This window comes from Gracilinanus agilis, chromosome 1 (genome assembly GCF_016433145.1).
Source record: "Gracilinanus agilis isolate LMUSP501 chromosome 1, AgileGrace, whole genome shotgun sequence".
NCBI classification, from domain to species: Eukaryota; Metazoa; Chordata; class Mammalia; order Didelphimorphia; family Didelphidae; genus Gracilinanus; species Gracilinanus agilis.
In genome coordinates, this window is record NC_058130.1 from 245,815,066 (window position 1) to 245,839,447 (window position 24,382).

The following is a 24,382-nucleotide window of genomic DNA, read 5'->3' on the forward strand; positions in this document are numbered from 1 at the left end:
GAAGTCAACCAGACCCTCCTTCACTAAGGGCAGACCCATGGGTAAGCAACTTTTTCAGAGATGAGACTGAAGTTCTAATTCTCGAGCTGTTCAGACAGAGTGAACCATGCAAAAACTGAAGGTTGATTATGGATACAGCTGGAAATGGTCCTTAGACTTTTATGGAATTTTATGAACACTGTCATGCAGCTGCAGCACTAGCTACTAGGGATGGTTAAATACTGATTCATGAATGTTGCCTCATGGTAGAATGTAAGCTCCCTGAGGGTAGAGACTTTTATTTTTGTCTTTGTATTCCCAGTGTCTAGTCCTGCCAACTTTATAACAAGCATTTAGAAATGATGATTGATCAATCAGCTAATGTCAACCACTTGGAGAAAGGTCAACCAATGGCAACCTATGGAAGGCTTTAAATGCCAGGCTTGGTAGTTTGCATTCAGAGGCAAAAAGAAGTCACTGAAAGTTTTCAAGAAAGCCTGTGACAGCTAGAGAAACAGTTGTACCAGCTACAGGAACAGCTGTACCAACTAGAGGAAGCTACACAGTACAGTGGACAGAGCAATAGATCTGTCATCAGGGAAGACTCAAGTTCAAATCTACCAAAACTCCAGGCAAGTCACTTAAATCCTAGTTGTCTCAGTTTCCTCAATGGTAAAATGCTTGTTTCTTACCTTTCTGTGACATGGTCTGACCCAGTTAAGCTTAGAGAAGCTAGAGGGAGAGGAATGAGTCAGAGCAGAGAGAACAATCAAGAAGGTATCAAAAACAGTAAGTTGACCAGTGATTCATCTTAAGGGGACAATAATAGTAAAATATGATATGACAGCAGAGGGAAGGAATACTACAGAGAAAAACAAATATGGGCTTTGAGGAGTAAGAAAGAATTGGGAAAGACCTCTGGAAGGAATAATGTGCTCAGAGGCCAATGTGGAAAACTGGAGGATTGGTTGTTAACTTATAAAAAGGAGGCTGACAACAGGATAACTGTGAAGATATAGGTCAAGAAATAATTTTAAGAAAAATATCCTGGGGCAGGTATTTGTCTCAATGGGATGAGAGGCAGGCCTATAGATGGGAGGTCCTGGGTTCAAATGTGACCTCAGATACTTCCTAGCTATGTGATCTTGGGCAAGTCACTTAACCCCCATTGCCTAGCCCTTACCACTCTTCTGCCTTGGAACCAATACACAGTATTGATTCTAAGATGGAAAGTGAGGGTTTACAAAAAAAAGAAAAAGAAAATTTGATGTATTGAAAATATAACTCTTTAATCATTTTAAAAATTATTTTTTCAGTTAACAACAATCAATTCTCTCCTAACCCACTGCCACCAATGAATAAAAGCAAAACCCTTGTAAAAATATTCATATAATCTTTCAGAGATGATATATCTTTTCAAAAGGCAGATCAATTTGATGTGAGATTATAAGAATTTTACAGTTATCTTAATCACAGAAATATGGAAGTTGGAAGGAATATCAGAGTCCGTCTAGGACAACCAGTATCTGATTAGGAATTTTTTCTAGATTTCTGGATTAGCTCTCTCTCTCTCTCTCTCTCTCTCTCTCTCTCTCTCTCTCTCTCTCTCTCTCTNTCTCTCTCTCTCTCTCTCTTTCTCTCTCTCTCTCTCCACACACATTTTTAAACCCATAATTTAGTTCTGTTCCCTTATTTCCTCCTAGTTTCCCAGATTTCTTTAAAGTCTCAGCTTAAATTCTACCTTCTACAGTGGCCTTTTCTACCTAGATGCTAGTGTCTTCCCCTGTCAGATAACTTTTCATTTATTCTGTATATAGCCTGTTTGTACATTTTTGTTGTTCAGTCATTTTCAGTTGTGTCTGACTCCTTGACCTCATTTGGGATTTTCTTGGCAAGGACAGTGGAGTGATTTTTCCATTTCCTTCTCTTATTGCTCTCGATTTTCAAAAAAGGAAAGAAGTCAGTGTTAAAACGACAACTGGTCCTAACTGTACTCCCTGACTTGAAATCCAGAAGCTTTAGAGGATCTCTGGTAGAAGTAGAGGAAGGATCATTTTAGAAGTAGAGGAAGAGAAAAGAATCCATAGAGGAAGAATTGATTTATAAGAATTGATTCAGGGACAGACTCCCAAAAGAACTGGTCTACCTAATTCAACCCTCTCATCTCAAAATGATTTCCCTTTATTTTTTTAAAATCTCATTTTAATACTGTTGGAAACAACATTAATTAGAGATTCATTTGAATTAATAATGCTTTTAAAAAATATCTACCTCTAAGAATGCTGTCTACATCCACAGGAAAAAACTGTGGAAATGGAAATGCATTAGAAAAATATGTGATTGATCAAGTAATGTGATAGGGATATGATTGGGTTTTTGATGTTAAAGGATCATGCTACTGCAGATACAAATAACAAGGAAACAGGTTTTGAACAATTGATACATGTATAACCCAGTGGAATTGCTTGTTGGATTCAAGAGGGGGGAGGAAAGAGTGTGTGTGGGGTTGGGGGATCATGAATCATGGTTACATGGAAGAACATCCTAAATAAACAAATAAACAAATAAGGGAAAAAATAAAAAAATATATCTATCTCTGGGAAATTAATATATTCATGAATTATTCATGAATACGTTATTCAATCAGATAGATTTTCTCCTGGCATTCAACTGAGATTAGTGGATCAAAAGAATGGTAATTTTGATTGGAGTGGATGAGAAAAGAGATAGACAACTAGATATCAAGGTTCATTTTACATAAATTAACCTATTTCCGACAACTAATTGTTGGACCTTAGGTAATTTATTTCTAAGGAAGCACAATGACCTAGATCACACAAGGAAGTAAATTTGACCTCACAGTTACAGAAAGTTGGTGAGATGAAATCCTGACTGGAATATGACTTTGATAATCACTTATTTAAAATAAGTAAAGAGTAGGATATACTCATGAGAAGATATCTAGGAACCAGAAGGAAGACTGGATAGAACTTATGGAAAAGCAACAGAGTGGACAGAATTTGGAATGAAAAACATTGGAAAGTGTCATTTTGTCATCAAAGCTATTAATCACCGTGAATGGAGGATAGATAAGAAACTTGGGAAATAAATATCAAGTCTGGCATAGATGCGTAAGTAACTCAATTATCCAGATATTTCTTCTAAAAGAGTAGCTAAAAATTTCTTTGTAGGATAATTTAAACATTTCTTTAAAAGATAATTTCAATTTTTTTAGAAGATAATTTCAACTTCAAAAAGGCGGGGGGGGGAATCAATAAATAGGAATTCTAGACTGGATTCGATTTTCACTTTCAGAGAAGAATGGGTTGCTAGGCTGAAAATAATGGGAACATTGCAGGAAAGTGTCCATTACTTCCAAAAAGTTTATTATTAAAAAGAGAGGGAAGCTGGGCATAGTCTGAGGTCACATTTGAACCCAGGACCTTCCATCTCTGGGCCTGACTCTCAACCCACTGAGCCACCCAGCAGCCCCCAATTTGTGGTTTTCTAAGTATATAAGTAGCCAAGAACCATTTCTAGTTTGAGTTTGACACCACAGCCTTAGACTAAAAAAAGCCTTTTTGTGCCCACTCAACTCAGGAGGGATAGAAAACATGAGAGTTACATTTTGCTGACAAAAAAGGAAAGAATTTCAATAAAGTGGGAATATCAGAGTTATATGAAGAGATTTATGTGGAGTGGCTAGAGGAGCACTGAAATGGGGTCTCCTGGTGAGAAAATTTCTACCAATAAACCTCTGCAATTGTTCTGCAAGAGTTGCTTGAGATACTAAGTCAGGGGTCGGCAACGTATGGCTCTCTAGCCATATCTGGCTCTTTTGAGGGCCAGATATGGCTCTTTCTGCAGGAGCCAGAAAGTCAACCGCGGCACAGTAACTAACAGTTCACGCATGACATTGTGTGTCACGTGATATGTCACGTGATCCTTTCGATACTGCGACTATCTTCTAAGATAGAAGCTCCCTCATTGATATTGCTGCGTGAGACTAATCCTGGTCTTTAGTTCGGCTTGGTAGGTATGCTGTGTGTTCCTCCTTCTGCCCTCCTTTTACCCTTTCCACACCTGTTACTGACATCTTGGGCTTTTGTATAGAGATTGATCACTTTTGTCTACATTCTCTACCCCTCTGCCTCTGATTTTACATGGTTTTATCTCAGTGCATTCATGGGGTCTGCACTCCCTATTTGTGGGATTATTACTGTTTTTAACTTTTCTACCTGCTCTTAAAGGGGAACTATAATCAGATCACATCTTTACATATGCTTCATTTGTGAGAAGCATTTCTCCCCAGTAGTTGTTTCATTTGATAAAGAATGATTGAGTAGGCAGCACTGTTAAACACCTGTACCAGGAAATGTGTGTGATGTTCTGGCCAGTTTTCCATGAAAAGGTACCCTCCTCCTGTGGGAAATATAAGTAAAGGTAATGGGGACACCCGGGATATTATGATAAAACTAAGTAATTGTGGGTATACACACTGGAGTTTATGAGAGACTGGACCAGGATGGAAAGACCAGAGTTTACTGGATTCCCACAGGAATGGCAGTTGATCTTAACTGTCACTCAGCTTCCCCTAGGTCAGAATCTAGAAACAGGCTGACAAGGTAAAAGGGACTTAACAGCTTTAATTATGTTTGATTAAAAAGTGGGAAAGGGATTTCTATACTTAAAATCTAAAGGATAAAACCACAGGGCAAAGGGAGGACTTATTCTACTCTTATCTAAGTGATCTAAACTAACAGGGCCCAAGGAGCTGTAAATGGAGTCTCTGGGTGACTGCCTCAGACCTGGAACCTGCCAGGCTTGAGTACAGCTGGGGGGTGCTTTGTGGCTTTGGGATTCTCACTGCAATCCACTGATGATCTCTGGATGCCAGGAGCTAAAGTTGTCTCAGGTACCAAGTAGGAAGGGATTGCTTGAAAAGCTGTCCACCAGATCTCAAACTTCTTCTCCTCCCTTGGCTCTGTAGATCTTGTCCTCTTTGCTAGATGCCACACCACACAGGATCCCAGGGAAAATCAGGATGCAGGGTCCTTTACTCTGAGGTCTCCCAGGGCTCACCACAGTTTGTGTTAACCCCTAATGGAGTCCCTTCTCAGAGCCAAGTCACTTCTTCCTGCTCCCTCATTCCAATCTGGAATTCCCAGCTTCAGCTCCTTCCTTCTATGTACTTAATACCTAATCACTAGCTAATCTAATCTTCCTCACAACACTCCCCCACTACTTACTAATGCCCGCACACAAGTCATGTTATTTTCTGTAATCTCATGATCTCCTACTTAATTTATGTGGCCAAATGGCTTAACCAGCAGGCTGGCAGCTTTTTCTTCTCCTGTTGCCTGACTTGAGAGAGGGAGAGGAAAAAGTATTCTTCCCTGAATTTTTCTCTCTTTATTACAGCAATTTTCTTAGTGTAAAGGAGTTTTATATGTATATGTGCAGTTATATCAGTACTATAGTGCCCCATTGTCTTGTTTTTTGATTAATAATCAAAATAATTTTGATTAATAATCAGCAAAACCATGCAGCACCAGAAATCACATTAATGTACTTTATTCATCATTGGTTAGCACATAATAACATTATTAAAAATAGTTCAGAGACTTATTGTACTTTAAAAGTGTTGTTCTTACATAAAATGCACATGTTCAGTGTTAAATATGTTGTATGGCTCTCTCGAAATTACATTTTAAAAAATGTGGCATTTATGGCTCTCACGGCCAAAAAGGTTGCAGACCCTTGTACTAAGTGAAGTGAGCAGCTCAGTATCACAGCCAAAATTTCCTGCACAGTAGAGGTGGGACATGACCTCTAGGGCTTCAAGGCTTCTAGGCTGCCTTTCTCTATGCTCTACTCCAAGCTGCCTCCTACTAGTAGTTTAGATAGGCTCCTGGGGCTAACTCAGCAATTATGTGGCCACAGCCCTAGGGCCTAGCCCCTCAAGGTTCTTCATAGGCTGGGGTTTGAATGACATATATGTCATTGTATATGGCCTCCAGGGAAGTAGAAGGTACTCAGGTAGAACTAGCAGCTCTGGGCTGAGGGTTTGCCTCCCTTTTTCAGGGCTCCTAATCCACCACTGATGTCCACTTTTCTCCCAACTCTCACTAGTGCCTTCAAGAACACTTTACCACAAGCAGTGGCCTCACTGAAATCCAATTCACAAGCAAGTCAGATGCCATTGATGCCCTTCAAAAACAGACTGACAACAATATGGCCTGCAGCATCCTGCAGCAGGAGTTCCATTGGGTCCTGAATTTGGAATGTTTTATGTAATTTTAATCTACCACTACGTGTTTTTAAACTACAAAGATTAAAGCAATTTAGATTTTTATGGTTCAAGTTCTGTCCTGTGACAGTCTTCTAGAGGAGAGGTTCCCCCCCCCCCTTTTTTTTTTAAGACCCTTAACTTCGGTGTATTGTCTCATAGGTGGAAGAGTGGTAAGGGTGGGCAGTGGGGGTCAAGTGACTTGCCCAGGGTCACACAGCTGGGAAGTGGCTGAGGCTGGGTTTGAACCTAGGACCTCCTGTCTCTAGACCTGACTCTCACTCCACTGAGCTACCCAGCTGCCCTGAGGTTCCCCTTTTGACACTTGCTTTCTAGGACTGGGCTCAGTGCCCACACCTGCACCAGAGGTGCCACTGCCAAAAGGGGAAAGTCTCTCTGGGGACGTGATTTATGTCCAAGGAAGGGTCCATCAGCCAGCCAGTGACCTAGAGGGAAACAAGTTCCCTTATAATAATCCACCCACTGGTCTTGGAGACCACCCATGCCTGACCTGAGCATTGACAAAATCTGGAGGGGGCAGTCCTCTTCAGCAATCCTTACTGAGGCACCAGAGCACAGGAAAGGGAAAATCTTTTCCTCTTGTTCTTCCTGCTTCCTGTTTTCTCAGCTTCTGCCTTTCCCTGGGCTGTCCAATGCCTCTTTGTCTGCTGTTAACACCTAACTGCTAACACTACATTTTACTAGAAATGTAACTTATAATTTAACATCTTAACAAAATCTAATCAGATTGGCCTTCCAGTAATTAGTTCACATGGCAAAAGCCACTTGAGACTTTATAGAATGAATTTTAAAAACAACACATCTATAGGAAGACCATCAAAGTAGCCTAATCATAGTTCATCTGAAAATTTATAGAATGTGTCTTCACGTATGACTTACTCTTTCTATCCCTAATCATCACATCTAGAAAAGTTGTGGCACTATACAGGTCTAATTTAACTTTTAGCAATGAGATGGTAAGTCTAAGAACTCATTTGCTGAGTTGGTTAGGATGATAGGAAGTTGACCACAAATTCAGATTAAAAGCATTAACTAGTAACTTAAATAAGGTGTTTGACTATTGCAATAAGATTCATCATTCATATAAAATGTTAATACTGCCCCTTTCAAGGGCACAGACTGACCTGGCATAAATATAACAGGGGAAAGCTCCTTGAGCTTTGTCTGATTCCAGGTAGAAGTCATAGTTGACCTTTATTTTGGAACAACCCATTATGTAGCAAACTTCCATATTATTTACATTGTCCTTGTTTCAGCATCTTGCCTACTACACCAATTATTTCATTACAGTCCTCTGGTATGAGAGATTCCCTCCTGGGAAAAGACATTTGACCCATGCATTCTGGGACCAGGCTTACAGTGCACAGGACCCACATTAGAGACAGGACTGTCAAAAGGGATGTCTCTGACTGGGGACCCAATTTATGTCTAAGGAAAGATCCTAATATACAAGTCAACATAAAACAACTCACCTAACAGAGGGAGTGCTTTGTGGGAAAGCATAGAGACGCAGTCTATTCAAGTGGTCTGGGGCAGGAGAAATATACTCCATAGTGCCCTTCTAAAAATGGGATACTTATTCTGGATGGCCTAAAGGGCTTTAAAACTGTGTACCCTTTGATCCAGCCATACCATTGCTGGGTTTATACCCCAAAGAAATCATAAGGAAAAAGACATGTACAAAAATATTTATAGCTGCACTCTTTGTAGTGGCAAAAAACTGGAAAATGAGGGGATGCCCTTCAATTGGGAAATGGCTGAACAAATTGTGGTATCTGTTGGTGATGGAATACTATTGTGCTAAAAGGAATAATAAACTGGAGGAATTCCATGTGAACTGGAAAGACCTCCAGGAAGTGATGCAGAGTGAAAGGAGCAGAGCCAGAAGAACATTGTACACAGAGACTGATATACTATGGTAAAATTGAATGTAATGGATGTCTGTACTAGCAGCAATGCAATGACCCAGGACAATTCTGAGGGACTTATAAGAACACTACCCACATTCAGAACTATGGCAGTAGAAACACAGAAGAAAAACAACTGCTTGAACACATGGGTTGATTCAGATATGATTTGGGATTTAGACTCTAAAAGACCACCCCAGTGCAACTATCAATAATATGGAAATAAGTCTTGATCAATGACACATGTAAAAACCAGTGGAAATGTACGTTGGCCACAGGGGGTGGGTGAAGTGGGGTGGGTGGAGGGGTGAGTAAGAACATGAATCAAGTAACCATGGAAAAAAATTTTCTAAAATTAAAAATTTGTAAAAATAAAAACAAAATGACTATTAAAAACGGGATACTTAAACCATGATCTTGGTGGCTGCCTGAAGCTGGCCAGTTTATCGACATGCTAAGACTCATACTTCCTCAGATTCTCCCTCTGTCTCACCCTAGCTGTCATTTTTAGTGTTGTTTTTTTCTCCTACCTATCTACCCTCAGCCACTGGAATACATAACAAAAGGAAATGTGCTACTGAAAAAAACAATGATCACTACTGTTTTTTTTTGGTAGACTTGGTGTATTATTTATTTTTGACTATAGAGAAGCTAGGTTTGCACACCAACTTGTTATTGGACAATAGTGGTTGTAAATTTTTTTCTTGACTACATAGGGGATTTTTTTTTAAACCCTTAACTTCTGTGTATTGGCTCCTAGGTGGAAGAGTGGTAAGGGTGGGCAATGGGGGTCAAGTGACTTGCCCAGGGTCACACAGCTGGGAAGTGTCTGAGGCCGGATTTGAACCTAGGACCTCCTGTCTCTAGGCCTGACTCTCAATCCACTGAGCCGCCCAGCTGCCCCTGACACAGGGGATTTTTGAAGTGCACGGTTAGAGGGAGGGAAAGATATTTTTAGACACATGGCAGTAATAACTAAAAACATGACTGGCAGTTTATATCTGAAAATCTTACAGCAATGAATTTCATGCATAGATTCTATGACTGTTAGCCTTTTTTAAGGGGAAACTGTCATGGTTGCCCCAAGGCCGGTGCCTGTTGTATTTCAACAGGAAAAACTTGAACCTGATGAATTATGACAAATTGCTTGGCCTACAACACTCTTTAAACTTAGCTTTTAAAAAAGTTCTCTACAGAAATAATGGCCAACTAATGGAGTGAACATGAGCGCATCAAAATGTCTTAAGAGTATTCAAATTCAGAATTAGTTTGAGCATATAAGAGGAAGCTGAAGACTCCAAAAAAGTTCTAGTGCCTCTCCTGTTATTTCCTATTTATCCTGTACGTAGCCTGTTTTGTACATATTTGTTGTATGTTGTCTTCATCGGTAGGTTGAAAGCGTTTTGAAAGCAGGAGCTGTCTTTTATCCCCTTTTGTATCCTCAGTTCCTAGCACAGTGCCCAGAATATTGTAGTTGTTGTGTCACACTCATTGTGATCCTATGGACTGCCAAAGATAATGGAGTGGCTTGCCATTTCCTTCTCCGGTGTGTTCCCAATTTTACAGATGAGGAACTAAAGCAAAGAGAGGTTGTGACTTGCTCAAGGTCACACAGTAAGTGTCTGAGATTGGATTTGAACTCAAATTTTCCTGACTCCACGCCCAGTGTTGCACACATCCTTTGATGGGAGACTCAGATATAAGTATGATATTTAAGACTCCATAGCCCTAACAAACTTTCTACCAATAAGAACAACTCTAGTGGAATAAGGACAACATTCCTGGAAAAGCTTAATAGTTGTCATAGAATCTGTACATGAAAACCATTGCTATAAAGATTCTCGGAAACAAACTGCCAGTAATGTTTTTAATGTTGTTGTGAAAGTCCTTTGTTTTTAGCTTCCTAGACACCCATAATAACTCCTTTTAGACTCTGAATGCTCAAAGTCACTTCCTTTATAGTACTGATAATCATTTAAACCTTCCTCAGCATCAGATTTGAGCAAAAGTAGGCTGATAGTTGTGAGTGATGGCAACTGTACATCCTCTTTCAAGGCAGGGATGATTTTCTCCAAAAATTTTCCAGTTTCTTTCAGTATCTGCACTGATACTCTTTATGAGCTCAGGGTCATTGCAACTAGAAACACTAGCATTGTAGGCTGTATAAAGTGCTTTAAAATGTTTGCCTCCTTTTCCGATCACTGGTCCACCATTCTTTCTTTTGAAGAAAAATACACAGTTCAACCATCTCATTGGTGGTTTTTTTTAATAGATTTTTTTCACAGACTTTTTAAAGGCCTGCTCCTCTTCCATATTTTCAGCAGAGTGCTTACCAAATTCACTATTGGTTTCAGTTTGGGAAAAGGTTTCTTCTGACCGCTCAGCCTCCATTTTTTTTCTGATTAAATGAGCAGACACTCTCATGAGGCTGCTTTCTCTTCTTCCTACTGCTGACCCACAATTTGGCTTTTTCTAACAATATGAACAAGTTGTTTGCAGGAGTATGTATGATTTATTTTTTATAGAAATAAGATTATCTGAAAGGCAAGCCAGTATATATTTTACATATGACAATGCACAGAACTCAATCATGATCACAAACATTTGAAACAACAAAGGCTTACGATGCTTTAAAGAATGCTTTGTTATAGACAACAGAAATGCAAACTCAAACATCCAATTTTGAGATAAAGCTTTCCTGGAATACTCTTAGTATCCTTTTGATATACATCGAATGTAAATTCCAAATGTTCTTCCTTGGAAATACTTTCAATATCAATCAAGTTAAAAGAAAAAGCTTAACTTTATGGTAGGCAAGAAAATGATTTTATTAAAAAATCAAAACGTTCAAATCAATAAACCATATACAAAGGAATTCGCAGGTCCATAAAAGCAGCAACAATTTAAAAAAATAGATAAAGTATCACCAATAAAATGCCTACAATACTAAAATGTATATATATCTGAATTATGTCTTCATTTCTAGACAAATATAACGTTTCTTGGAAAGATGGATGTCAAGTACTTTTCTAAAAGAAAAGACTAAACAAACTACCTTATATTTTAGAGCATAAATATACTGTCAGCATTTACTGTGGAGAGAAATGACTCTCTTTAATATGGTGTTTTCTTTCTTCAAACTTATAAACATCAGAGATACTGGGATATGATAGCCTGTTTTCAAGTACCCTAGAAATCTGGAGGTCCACTTACTTCTGAAGCTACCAAAATCTAGTCTTGAGCAAATACAATCTTTTATCACCACAAGTATTTCACAAGTGGTATGGGGCAAGTGATTCACTTGTTATTTGTGGTAATTATACATCCTGGAAATTACTGGAGAGGGGGTAACTTCTGCTCCTCTGGGTATCCAAACCATTTCAGTGTCTTGGTAACATAATGGAAAACTGGACCGTATGCTGAAATAAAGATACATCAACAAATTAATGAAGTCGAATAGTTGTCAAGTAAACAAATAATAAGAACTGAAGATACTTATTGGGTTTTCTTTACTAGAAAATAGCATATGGTATAATATCTGAGGGGGAGGGGAAAGTCACCATATGACCCTCAGGCAAGTCGCTTCATTTTGGGGGACTTAAGTTTCCTCATCTCTAGAACCCACAGCAACAGATTGACTGATTGACAGAGAAATTTAATACCGATACACTGGAAGCACACCAGCTCTACTTATGCAGATGGCGGGAAAGATTTCCCTCCTTCATCTTGCCACCCCTAATATATTAACTGTTCCTCTTACCTTGCTTTCTTTTTATTTTGAACACACACCACACGAAATAAAACAAAAACAAAAAAAAAAACCCTAGCTTCTCCCTCTTATTCTGTTCTTAGTGTGATATTCAAGGGACACTTGTAATATTTCTCTTTATTGGAAAGTGACCATTCTTATTTAATATCTGATGGTCACACATTCCTTTTCAACTTTTATTTTTTCTTGACTCTTTTGTATTTAAGTTTCCACTTAGAATTGTTCACTAAGAATGCTTCTATTTCATTAAAAATCAATTTTCCTCCATTGGAGGAAATTATATTGATTTTGCTGGGTAAAATATTTTGGCTTTCATTTGAATTTTGGAATATAATTCCTCATACTTATTTTTTAAAAAGAGGATTACTATACATTTTATGTGATCCTGTCTGTGGCTCCTTGGCCCTTGGTTTTTTTTTTTTTTCCTTTTTGGCTACTTATAGGATTAAGAAAAAAATGACCATTTTCACTATACTTACAATGCTAATTAAATGCACATGGTAGGATTTAATAAAGACAAACTTGTTAACACATAATATAATTCCAAAACAAGGTGGAAAGTGAAAGATCAGAAATAGAGGAACAAAAGGCTGTTAATTCAGAGAAAGCAAAACTAGTTAATAAGCAAGAGGAGGAAAAAAGCTTCATGAGAGAGGATTTAAACTGAGCCTTGGATTAGCAGAATGGGAGGAGAGAAAGAAAAAGGGAGGTCTCATTGCCTCATTAAATGGAGGAATAATAGACAGAGCATACTAAAAAATACAACTTTATCATAACATAAATCTGACAAATCAGAATGTGGCTATAATAAAAACTTATTAAGTGTTCAGCTAACAGTTTTGTTTTTATAATCTTTATCTTTGCATTCAGAAGGAATTTTTGGAGATATATGATTCAGGTACTAAAAGAAAATTCTTCATTGACTGTGATCATAGTTACATATCCTTCTATGGGAGGCATTCACAGAACACTTCTGGTTGATGATGAAATCTCTCCCACTGAAAAGCATTTTTCCAAGTAAAAACTTTTTTTTTTTTTAAATTTTAAACCCTTAACTTCTGTGTACTGAATTATAGGTGGAAGATTGGTAAGGGTAGGCAATGGGGGTCAAGTGACTTGCCCAGGGTCACACAGCTGGGAAGTGTCTGAGGCCGGATTTGAACCTAGGACCTCCCGTCTCTAGGCCTGGCTCTCAATCCACTGAGCTACCCAGCTGCCCCCCAAGTAAAAACTTTTTTTAAAAAAATTGTTCCCTATTGGTCTGGGTTTTAAAAGATTACTATAAAAATGAATAATATGGAAATAGGTATCAAGTGATAACACATGTAAACCCAGTGAATTGCTTGTCAGCTCTGGAAGGAGGGAGGGAAAAAGGAGATGGAGAGAACATGAATTCTGCAACCATGGACCGTTCCCCCCCCCACCCCCAAACCAATTAATTAATTATTTTTAGAAAGTTGTTCCCTACTATGCTTTTCAGGTTATTCAAAGCCCCAAGTTCAGCTTCTCAGTAGCATAACAAAAGATTGGATCATAGCAAAGATCCAAAGCAATGCTGAGGGACTTATGAGAAAGAAAATTAGCCACATTCAGAGGAAGAACTGAGGGAGGAGAAACACAGAAGAAAAACAACTGCTTGAACACATGGGCTGATGGGGATATTATTGGGGATGTAGATACTAAACGATAACTCTAGTCCAACTATCAATTTATGGAATTAGGTTTGATCAATGATACATGTAAAACCCAGTGGAATTGTGCGTCAGCTAAGGGGGGTTGGGGGGGCTTGAGGGAAAGGGAAAGAATATGAAAAATGTAACTATGGGAAAATATTCAAAATAAAATAAAAAATTAAAAAATATATACACATGAAATATCTCTCATAGCAAGGCTTAAAAAATATTAGAGATGTTCCAATGTGAAATAGGTTGCCTTGAAAAGTAGCAAAGATTTTCCAACTCTACAGAGGCCAAATAGCCTCTTGCTGCACATTTTGGGGAATGGATATTCTTGATCAGGGTCATGTTGTGATAGGCGGGCTCTAAGGTTCCTCCCATCCTGTCTGTAAACAGGAGACAGTCCTTCAGGGTAACCCTACGTAAGGAAATGCATGTAAAGTGTAAACTGTTGGTATTTAAAAAAAAAAAAAAAAAAAAAAAAAGGAAAGGAGGGGATAGGAGAGGTGAGGACAGAAGTAGGGACAGGAAGAACAAAGTGGAGGGGTGGAGAAGGCTGTAAGTAAGTCAGGCAGCTGATCAGGCTACTGTTTTGTCTTCTGCTACACGTTCATTTTTAAGAGACTCACCTTCATGCTACGCAGGGTCTCTGTCCATTCCATAGAGCCAATCTGTGGTATTGCAGTAAGAAGCAAACTGGTGGCCTTATTTGAATTTTCTTTCAGAGTCTTCATGACATTATCTACTGAAACCTAAATAAAAGAGGAAGTGCCATTAAAAGCCCTAATGTCTTTCAATTCAGTTTCACATTTTGTGATACCAACATGTTTCATGAAACTGTATCTAAGTTTACGGAAAATGACTCATTGAAAAAATATTGGAATGATATCAAAGGGTGGCACTGAAGACTACTTACACTAAATCTCTAACATTCTAAAGGAGATGGCAGGTGATGAAAAGAATGCTGGATTTGTAATCAGAGGACCCCTAGATTTAAATCGTGGCTCTTCTATTTACTTCTTGTGTGACAATGGGTAAATCATGACCTCTCTGGACCTCAATTTCCCAAGGAGGTGGATGAGATAATCACTGAGGCTTCTTCCAGCCCTAAATTTGACCTTTTCATTTATCAAAAAGAAAGACAAGGAGCAGCTGGGTGGCTCAGAGGATAGACAGGAAGTCCTGGGTTCTACTATGACCTCAGACACTTCCTAGCTGTGTGACTCTGGGTAAGTCACTTACCCCAATTGCCCATCCCATCCCACTCTTCTAATATCTAGCATTCATTTTAAGATGGAAGGAAAGGATTTTTAAAAAAATACTACTTTAATATTTTTAAATGGCTTTCAGTTTTGAAGAAAATTTAGTGTCTTAAGAAAAATTAGAAAATCTGAGGTTTTTACTCTGTGCAGAAGGAAATAAAAAAGGGAATAAAGAGCCCTTATCTTCTAAATCCTCCATCAATTGAGAAATCATATAATAGCATAAATAATATAACATACAAGTTTTTAAAAAAACAAATTATCATTGGGGAATGTGTGATTCTAGTTTACCTAACACAAGAGATCCCTAAGAAGTCAACCAAGGGCTAGAACCTCTAAAATGTGAAAGTTGCTGTGCTTATACCCTTGGGGTACAAAAAGTAACAAAAAGTTGGAGGAATCTGACAGACCTTTGGTTTTCAACATTAGAAATTCCCTCTCACTATTTCCTCATTTCCTAACAAGGTTTCAGAGGCAGGAGAAAAGGGCTTGCAATTTTAAAAATAAAGTTTAGATTATTTATGACTAAATCCAAATTGCAATTTAAATTACCACATATCACTTCCTGAATTTTTGCAAGTTCCACAGTCAACTTAATATAAAAACATTTTTCCAGGGGAGGCTCAGTAAGAGTTTTCTAGGCCTTTTTCTCTTTAGACATATCCATCAGAATGCTGAGACATATAAGTACCATACAGGAGTGGTATGACTGTCTTTTTAGGCTATTCTCCCCTTACCCTGGGCCCAAGCATCTTTCCTCATTTATATTACATACTTGTTTATTCACAGTCTCTCTTCTGGTACCACCTCTGCCTTTCAGAAGTGATTTATCTTAAGAAGCTTTTTCCAACAAATTTAGCACTGGCCCCTTATATACTTGTTCAGAATTTCCACAGCCAAGAAGGGAAGATGATATAGTGGAAAGAATACTATTTATGAATAAGACCCATATCTAGTTGTCGTTCAGTTGTGACCTCATTTGGGACATTCCTGGTAAAGATATTGGAGTTTCTTACCATTTCCTTCTCATGCATATTTATAGATGAGGAAACTGAGGCAAATAGAGTTAACTAGTGTCTGAGGCCAGAAAGATAAGTCTTCAGACCTCCAAACCTCTAATCCCTGAATCACTGACATACTAGCTATGTGACCCTGAGCAAGTTACTTAAATTCTCTGTCTCATCTTCCTCAACTGCAAATAGAATTAATAATATTACCTATCTTCTAAAGGAAGTGAGGGAAGTGGTTGGTTTGTGAATTGTAAAGAACTATGTAGCTGGTTATTTTCCCAGAGAAATCTTGGAGTATCAGTCAGCAAAGAACAGGTTGGTAGCCCTACCATTACAGGACCTTAGAAATGGAAGGGATTTGGAGATCATCTAACCCAACTCCAACATTTTACAAATATGAAAACAGAGGCCCAGAGAGAAGAAAGCAAATTAGCTCAGGCCTGCTTGGCAGAACTAGTTCTAAAGACTTGGTTTTCTGAATTCTATACCAGCGTACTTTCCATTTATACTTAATACTTACTTAATACTGTACTTAATATATACTTAATAATACTATACTTAATACTGTAAATACTTCCCACACATGTAGCATATAGGTCCCTGAGCGTTGAATCTTCTTGGTGGTATATATTCCCTAACAGCAGCCAATCCTACTGATGTTTCTCCTTTTTCCACCTCATTTAATTTGATTTTAAATCTTTTATATCTTTTCTGAGGTCTTCTACTAACTTGTTATTTCCCTCATCATGTCTGTCTTTGCATTAAAAATGTACATTGCTACATACCTTAATTCATCAATTTCCATCGTATTTCAGTCTGGGCACTGGCAGCTTAAAATCATTCTTAACCACTACACAAGTGTTCTTCACAAATTGCCTACATAAATGATGTACATCCAGTTCTTTTGAAATGTCCAGGTCTATATACCTTTCTCCCATTTCTATAAGCCTGTTCATGAATGCAGAGGGAGTTTCTCCACTCTCCTGCTTCAGTTTCTTGAAAATTTCCAAGTCCCTGGCCTGTCTGAGCACTCCCTCGTTGTTTTTAATATTGCCTGCCTTGCTTTGACTAGTTTGTTGTAATCTTCCCCACTGTTCAAATCCCAAAATGGATCCTGAATTGGCCAGTCAGGGGTATTCCAATTTTGGTTTGTCTCCTGAATAATTTTCTCTTTCTCTCTCTTTGTCAGTAATTCATCCATTAAAAACTCAGTCAAGGTAAGTAGGATCAAACTTTAATGATTTTCTCAAATTTCTTAATAACAGCAATAAGTTCCTCCTCAAAAGAAGGAGTACCTTTCCTAAAATTGTCCATGTCTGCCTGAGTGAATGCCTTGTTGGTGTCTTATATTTATGGTTCATGCTCAGGGGTTAGTGTGGGAACTTCGTGTAGTGGGAAGAAACTGCCAATATTTCTATTCAGTCCAATTGTTTCCTTTTCTAGTTTAGTGCCATTAAAATATTGTTCCATCATTTTTCCTTGTCTCAGTATCACATTTTCTAAATAGTTCAACCTCATGTTTATTTGATTTTCTCTCAATTGTTTCTTCTTGTTATTCTTAATTCGAGTTAGGATGTAATATATTAAATACTTAATCATCAATCCCAACAAGATGCTACATCCACCTATTGGTTTAAACTTTAGTGGATCTAATATTGCAAGTCAGAGGATATTTAGTCCTGTCTTTGGGAGGGGGAGGTCTCTAAAATACTCAGGAATTCTTTTAGCAAAAACTTAAGCTTCCTGGAATCATGGTTCTTGTAGTTTACTTATAATATTATTGATAAGACTGCTGGTTCTAATCCTTTTGGCTCGCCACTTGTAATGGTAAATATATGATATTGATATTGATTATGGCCAGCTGATTGTCAGTTGGTATTGATTAGGTGATATAGATTCTGCTAAAGATATTAGGGCCTATCTGATTCTGGTGGTAGATGAAAACTGACAAATTACTATAAAACCTATTTATTTACTATTTGGAGAAGCAGGGAAAGGATAAAGGAGGTAGAAAGTAATGTAGGAAAACTCTTACCCTAATTCTAGGATTTCTATATATTTCCCCAAAAAACTGATTCGTAAGGATTTTCTTCTTATTCACCACAGGTGAATCTCCTTAATCTAAACTATAGCTGACTACCTAACCCAAATCTATCTATTTAACTCTTATGTTAAAATACAAACTTATAATTATCCTTAAACTCCTTTCTCTTAAATTGGATATTCACAGATTGAAGGTTGCTCTCTGTGTCTGCTCAGCCTCAGAGATTCAACTCCTGATAGGTTTCACAGATGCTGCTCTCTGCTGCCCCTCCCTGTGGTGTTCCAGGGAACAGCCTCAGCCACTCACTCTATTTCAATTAAATCCCTCTCAGATCTTCTCATATATAAAGATGTTTTCCAAAGCTAGTTAGCACCAAAATCTTCAAAGACTGATCAGAGCCAATTCCCTGGACAACTATTCCCAATAAGGAAGCTCCAGAGAGAGTGAGTAACCAGTATTTCCAACTGCCTTTTCCTAGGGGTTTCTGGGAATTCTTTTTAAGTAACCCCCTGAACAGTCTTCTCTCTTTTAAGGTAACCTTTAAAACTCTTTCCCTAAGCTGGACCCCTTTCTTCTAAGCAGCATTTGTTCTTTAATTAATTTAAGGAATGAATTAATCACTAATTTATTTATTTATTTATTCATTCATCTATCTATCTATCTATCTATCTATCTATCTATCTATCTATCTATCTATCTATCTATCTATCTATCTAAACCCTTACCTTCCATCTTGGAGTCAATACTCTGTATTGGCCCCAAGGCAGAAGAGTGGTAAGGGTAGGCAATGGGGGTCAAGTGACTTGCCCAGGGTCACACAGCTGGGAAGTGCCTGAGGCCAGATTTGAACCTAGGACCTCCTGTCTCTAGGCCTGGCTCTCAATCCACTGAGCTACCCAGCTGCCCCCCCTAATCTATTTATTTATTTATTAAAAAAAAATTTTTTTTTTTAAACCCTTGTACTTCGGTGTATTGTCTCGTAGGTGGAAGATTGGTAAGGGTGGGCAATGGGGGTCAAGTGACTTGCCCAGGGTCACACAGCTGGGAAGTGGCTGAGGCCGGGTTTGTACCTAGGACCTCCTGTCTCTAGGCCTGACTCTCACTCCACTGAGCTACCCAGCTGCCCCCCTAATTTATTTTTATAATACCTTCCCACTTCTGAAATCAATAACTTCTAGTAAAGAACACTCAGTTGACAAATTTCCCATTACAGAGCCAATGGAAACTATGAGATTATGTGGTTTAAGTTAAATGCTGTGAATTATCCACAGCATGAATGATATCCCCTTAAGAAAACAGTAGTAAGCCCTACTTTTTGGGGGGCAGGGAGGAAAAAAAAGGGAAACAAAACTAATCTAAGGAAATTTTACACTGAATCAGAATCATCCCCATTCATACTAAAGCCATACTTCCCAAATTATTATGAGATTCTGAATATATAAGACAGCTAAGACAGCTTTGCAATATAACTGATCACTTATAAATCCGCCTTTTACCCTAACAGAGACAGATCTCAAGATTCAAGTTTCCCCTGAAAAGTAAAAAAAGGAAACTTTTCTACAATATGTTAATGCAAATACCAAAGGCTAGTCTCATTTCCACTTTTCAAAAGCAGTTTTAGAAATATGAGATCTAAACCTAAAACCACGTATAAGAAGCACAGAAAACTTTCCCTAAATGGAGTTAGCTTTATTAAATCTTTTCACTGAAGAAGGGACTTCTTTAAGGAGATTCTACTCACCGCCTCCTCATGCTCTTTCCAGCAGTCATAATCCGTTGCCATGGCAATGCTTGCATAGCAAATTCCAGCTTCTCTGGCAAGCACCACCTCTGGAACTGTGGTCATGTTGATAAGATCTCCTCCCCAAATACGGAACATTAGGCTTTCTGCTCGAGAACTAAAACGGGGTCCCTCCACTGTTACCATCGTTCCCTTGGAGTGGCACTTTAGCCCAAGTTTCTTAGCAGTCTCTAAGAGAACCTAAAACAAAACAACAAACAAAACCCCCATAGTCGGTTTATACACATCAAGAATATCCCTAGATTCCTTAAAAGTACATCTAAAAAACAAGGTGTCAGGGATCTAAGGCAGTGGCTCCCAATCATGTGCACTTTAGTTCTGTAGAGTTATGGCCAGCAGGCCTTTCAAATCCATATGTGCATCATGCATTATCACTGTGGTTTTTTTCCTCATGTTTGGGAATTTCGTGTGTCCGATTATGACATTTTTCAACATTAGAAAACAGAACCTTGTATTTTAAATATATATTTTAGAAATGGCTAGGAACTGCTGATCTAGAAGTAAAAAATGAGTAGAGGGGAGGAGTAGGTTTAGAGATGAGAGGGGTGAAATTCAGCTTCACAACAGTATACTAAGTTCTAGAATGATGTCTATGCAATTAAAATTAAAGCATCATGTTGTAGCAAAAAGGGCAGTGATTTGGAATTAAGAACAAATCTGGGGGCAGTTAGGTGGCCCAGTAGAGAGCCAGGCCTGGAAGTCAGAGGCTCTGAGTTCGAATCTCGTCTTAGACACTTCCTAGTTATGTGACTCTGGGGCAAGTCATTTGATCCCAATTGCTTAGCCCTTACCTCTCTTCTGCCTTGAAACTGATTCTTAGTATTAATTTTAGGAAATAAGTTAGGGTTTAAAAAAAAAGGGAAAAAAGAGAATGTCAAACTCTGAAGAACTATTGGGGAAATTCTATTCTGTATGATTCTTACTAACAAGAAGAGGTCAATTTCTTTTCTTTTTTTAAAACCCTTACCTTGGTAAGGGTTAGGCACTGGGAGTTAAGTGACTTGCCCAGGGTCACACAGCTAGGTCCTGTCTGAGGCCAAATTTGAACCTAGGACTGCCCATTTCTAGGTCTGACTCTCAATCCACTAAGCCACTCAGCTGCTCCCAAAACTCAGATTTTTAAATGGAAATGGTTGGAACCTTGGCAGAACATGACCAGAAACTAAGGGTGTTCTTTAGAGAAAAAGACCAAATCTAGTTCTGTCCTTGGGTAATTCATCTTGGGCAATTAGCTTAATCTATGGTCCTGACTTTATTTTTAAAATGAAGGGATTGAACTAGATGACTTCTAAAGACCCAGTCCTTTCTAGTTCTAAATCTATAATCCTAAACTGTCAATGGATATATACTTGAATGCTCTAGTATATTAATGCCTGGAATAAAGAGCCAGGCTCTGAATTTAAAACTAAAAAATTGTGTCTGAACATTAGGTACCTTCACTTATGATCCTTACTTCACAAAAAGTTTTGGAAGGAAGGAAACAAGCATTTATTAAGTACCTACTATGTGCCAGGCACTGTAGGAAGACTTTACAAATATTTTCTCATTTGAACCTCTCATAATCTTAGAAGGTAGGTGCTGGGGGCAGCTGGGTGGTTCAGTGGATTGAGTCAGGCCTAAAGATGGGAAGTCCTGGGTTCAAATCTGACCTAAGACACTTCCTAGCTGTGTGACCCTGGGCAAGTCACTTGACCTCCATTGCCTAGCCCTTACCACTCTTCTGCCTTGGAGCCAATGCATAGTATTGACTTCAAGATGGAAGGTAAGGAGTTTTTTAAAAAAAAAGGTAGATGCTGTTATTATCCTTAATTTACAGATGAGGAAACTGAGGCAGATAGGGGTCAAATGACTTGCCTAGGATCACACTGCTAGTAAATATCTTCTAGAGCAAACTCAAATAAAAACAGATGCTTATATTCTACACACTGTTTTAGAAAATCACTCATTTAACATTATCTATGTTGAACTGTATTTTTATTTTGTTAAACATTTCCTAATTATATTTTATTTTGGTCCTAGCTCCACTGGGCTGCCAACTTGTGGCTAAGAGTTTTATGTCTGTTCTTGGAAATGAATCCTCTTTAATCATGTAATAACCATGAGGGTTAACAAATGGAAAGAAAGAGAGCCCTTCTTTCACACCGGGACTTTGGAGATGACAGAGCAAGACCTAGAGGTATACCTCCAACATGTTGAAGTGATCAGTCTTCTTTGGAGTATTTAGGGGAGGACACAAAGATATGAATGGGCTGCAGTTTGTGTGCTCATGAATGGAGGACCCAGATGGAGGTTTAAGTCACATTATAGAGAACCTCTACACCACTACACTGTCCCAGGGGATACCTATTAATATTCTCCATTATCACAGCAGGGAAGAAGCTCATGATTTCCATTCTTGCTAAAGGCCTATGGCAGTACCATTCTAGATACATTATAGAGCCTAGTCTTGCAGCGAGGCTGGAGGGGGAAATCAAAGAACCAACATTTATTAAGCACCTACTATGAGCAAGGCACTGTGCTGGGGTGAGTGTACAAAAAGGCAAAAAAACAGTTCCTTCCCTCAATACAACCTAATGGGAGGAATAATGTGCAAATATATACAAAGTAACCTTAGACAAGATAAGTAGAAAAATAACTAACAGAGGAAAGGCACAAAAATTAAGAGAGGATAGAAAAGTTTCCAGTCAAGTATGTAATTTTAGTTGGGAATTAAAGGAAGCCAGGAAAGTTAGTAGGTGGCGTTGAGGAGAGTCATTTCAGAATGGGGAACAGCCATTCCTCTGGCTGGAGCTGGGAGAGATGGGGTATTATTTATGGCACAGCCAGGTGGCCAGTGTACCCGGACTGAAGAAGGAAGGTCTAAGAAGAATGGAAAGGGAAGACAAAGCTTGACGATGAAGGAGCTTTGAATGCCAAACAGAACATTCTGTATTTAATCCTGGAGGCAAGAGGGATGGCGTTTGTCGAGTAGAGGAATGGACTTGCATTTTCGGAGAATCCTTTAGTGGCTGATACAAAGGATGGATTGGAATGGTGAGAGACCTGAGGCAGGCAGACTACCGGCAAGCTAGTGCACAGGAGAGCCTGCACTGGAGTGATGGCAGTGTCAGAGGAGACAAGGGGGCGTACAGGAAAGATGCTACAAAGGAAAATCAATAGGCTTTGGCAACAGCCTGGATATGGAGTATAAGGAGACAGAGAAGAATCTAGGACGACCTGTGGGGTTGTGAGCCCGAGGAACTGGGAGAATACTGTTTCCCTCTACAGTGATAAGGGAGGTAGGACAGGGAGGTAGGTTTAGTGGGGAAAGAGCTCTACTTTGGACATAAATGAGTGTAAGATATCTTCTGGATGTCTAGTTCAAAATATCTGAATGGCTGTTGGATTATTTCTTGAACTATCTTGTAGTTCTAACATGAATCGTGCCATTAAAACAGTCAACACTGTTGAATCTCAAGTAATGAAGTGTTTCTCCAGGCAGAAACACCAGATTTGATATATTTGGCTTCAGGGAATAGGAAACCAAAAATCCTCCTTAATTCAGAGAGATAGAGAGGAAGTTTCAGCTCCAGACCATCCAGAGGACAGGAAGTCCAAGAGTGGCTCCTGATCGTTGGTATTCCCTCTTTATCTTCCCTCTGTGTTCCAGAATCATGCATCATCTGTTCCTGGCATAAGACCGGCTCTTGCAAAACTCCTTCCCCTACTTTTGCACCCCATTTTCTGCTTCCCTTTTTATAGTATACACACATAAGAAAATGAATTATTAAGTGCTTACTACAGTGATGGGCAGCCTTTTGAGCTTGGTGTGTCAAAATTTGCCCAAAAAAATGAGCATAACTCGGGTGGTGTGTCACTTCGAGAAAAAAAAAAGTAATTTCATGATATTTATAGTTTAAATAACAAAAATGTATAATTGTAATATATAACTGCATTTAATAAACCAAAATAGGTAAAATTTAACATAGGTAGAATTGTCATCTATAGTGCATAGAGTGTCTACATTACATTACAGCAAATGTTTCATCCGGCATGTGGCCCCGTACTTCTTCGTAGGCAGCCGCATGTCATCAAAAATGGCTACATGTGTCAGTGCTGACACGTCATAGGTTTGCCATCACCAGTTTACTATGCACCAGGAACTAGGGATACAAATAGAAAAGTAAGATGGTTCCCACTCTCAAGGCGCTCACATTTTAATGGAAAAAAACCCCAACATATACAGAAAGTTTAGGTTGCAAGTCTGGTGGAAAGGTCCCATTATACTTAGGGCCTTTTTAAAAGGAATTTGAAGGCCTGAGTTCAAATTCTCCACTGTACCACTGAGATCTTCACTGGAAACTATCAGTTTGTAGTAAATTGTGTTTGGTAGTCTGACTAATCATGCCAGTCTGAAGAGTGACCATTATGGGGCACGAGGAACACTCAGAACTGTACTTCACAGCCTGGCACTCTTCCTGTAACCCAGGCCAACCCATAAAGTGGGGCAACTGCTTTCAGTTCCCCTTCCTCTCTTGCCAGTAACTAAAATTAGAGCTAGGTATGAGTATGGGTAAGACCGAAGAGAATAATGGACCCTTCCTCTGTTTCACTATAAGCTAGTCCCCAGCTAAGAAAAACTGTA

The 24,382-nt window shown here is 38.7% G+C and overlaps 1 protein-coding gene across 1 annotated transcript in view; it reads right to left on the reverse strand.

The window, feature by feature from the left end:
- Positions 1 to 11,007: 11,007 nt before the first annotated feature.
- Positions 11,008 to 24,382, reverse strand: part of LOC123231249 (methylthioadenosine phosphorylase) — a 69,960-nt gene continuing 56,585 nt past the window's right edge. Inside the window, exons 6-8 of the mRNA XM_044657504.1 lie at positions 19,699 to 19,938; positions 14,271 to 14,393; positions 11,008 to 11,615 (exon numbers count right to left, since the gene is read on the reverse strand). Coding sequence (XP_044513439.1) covers positions 11,577 to 11,615; positions 14,271 to 14,393; positions 19,699 to 19,938 — 402 coding nt within the window. The 3' untranslated portion in view covers positions 11,008 to 11,576. The remainder of the gene's footprint in view (positions 11,616 to 14,270; positions 14,394 to 19,698; positions 19,939 to 24,382) is intronic.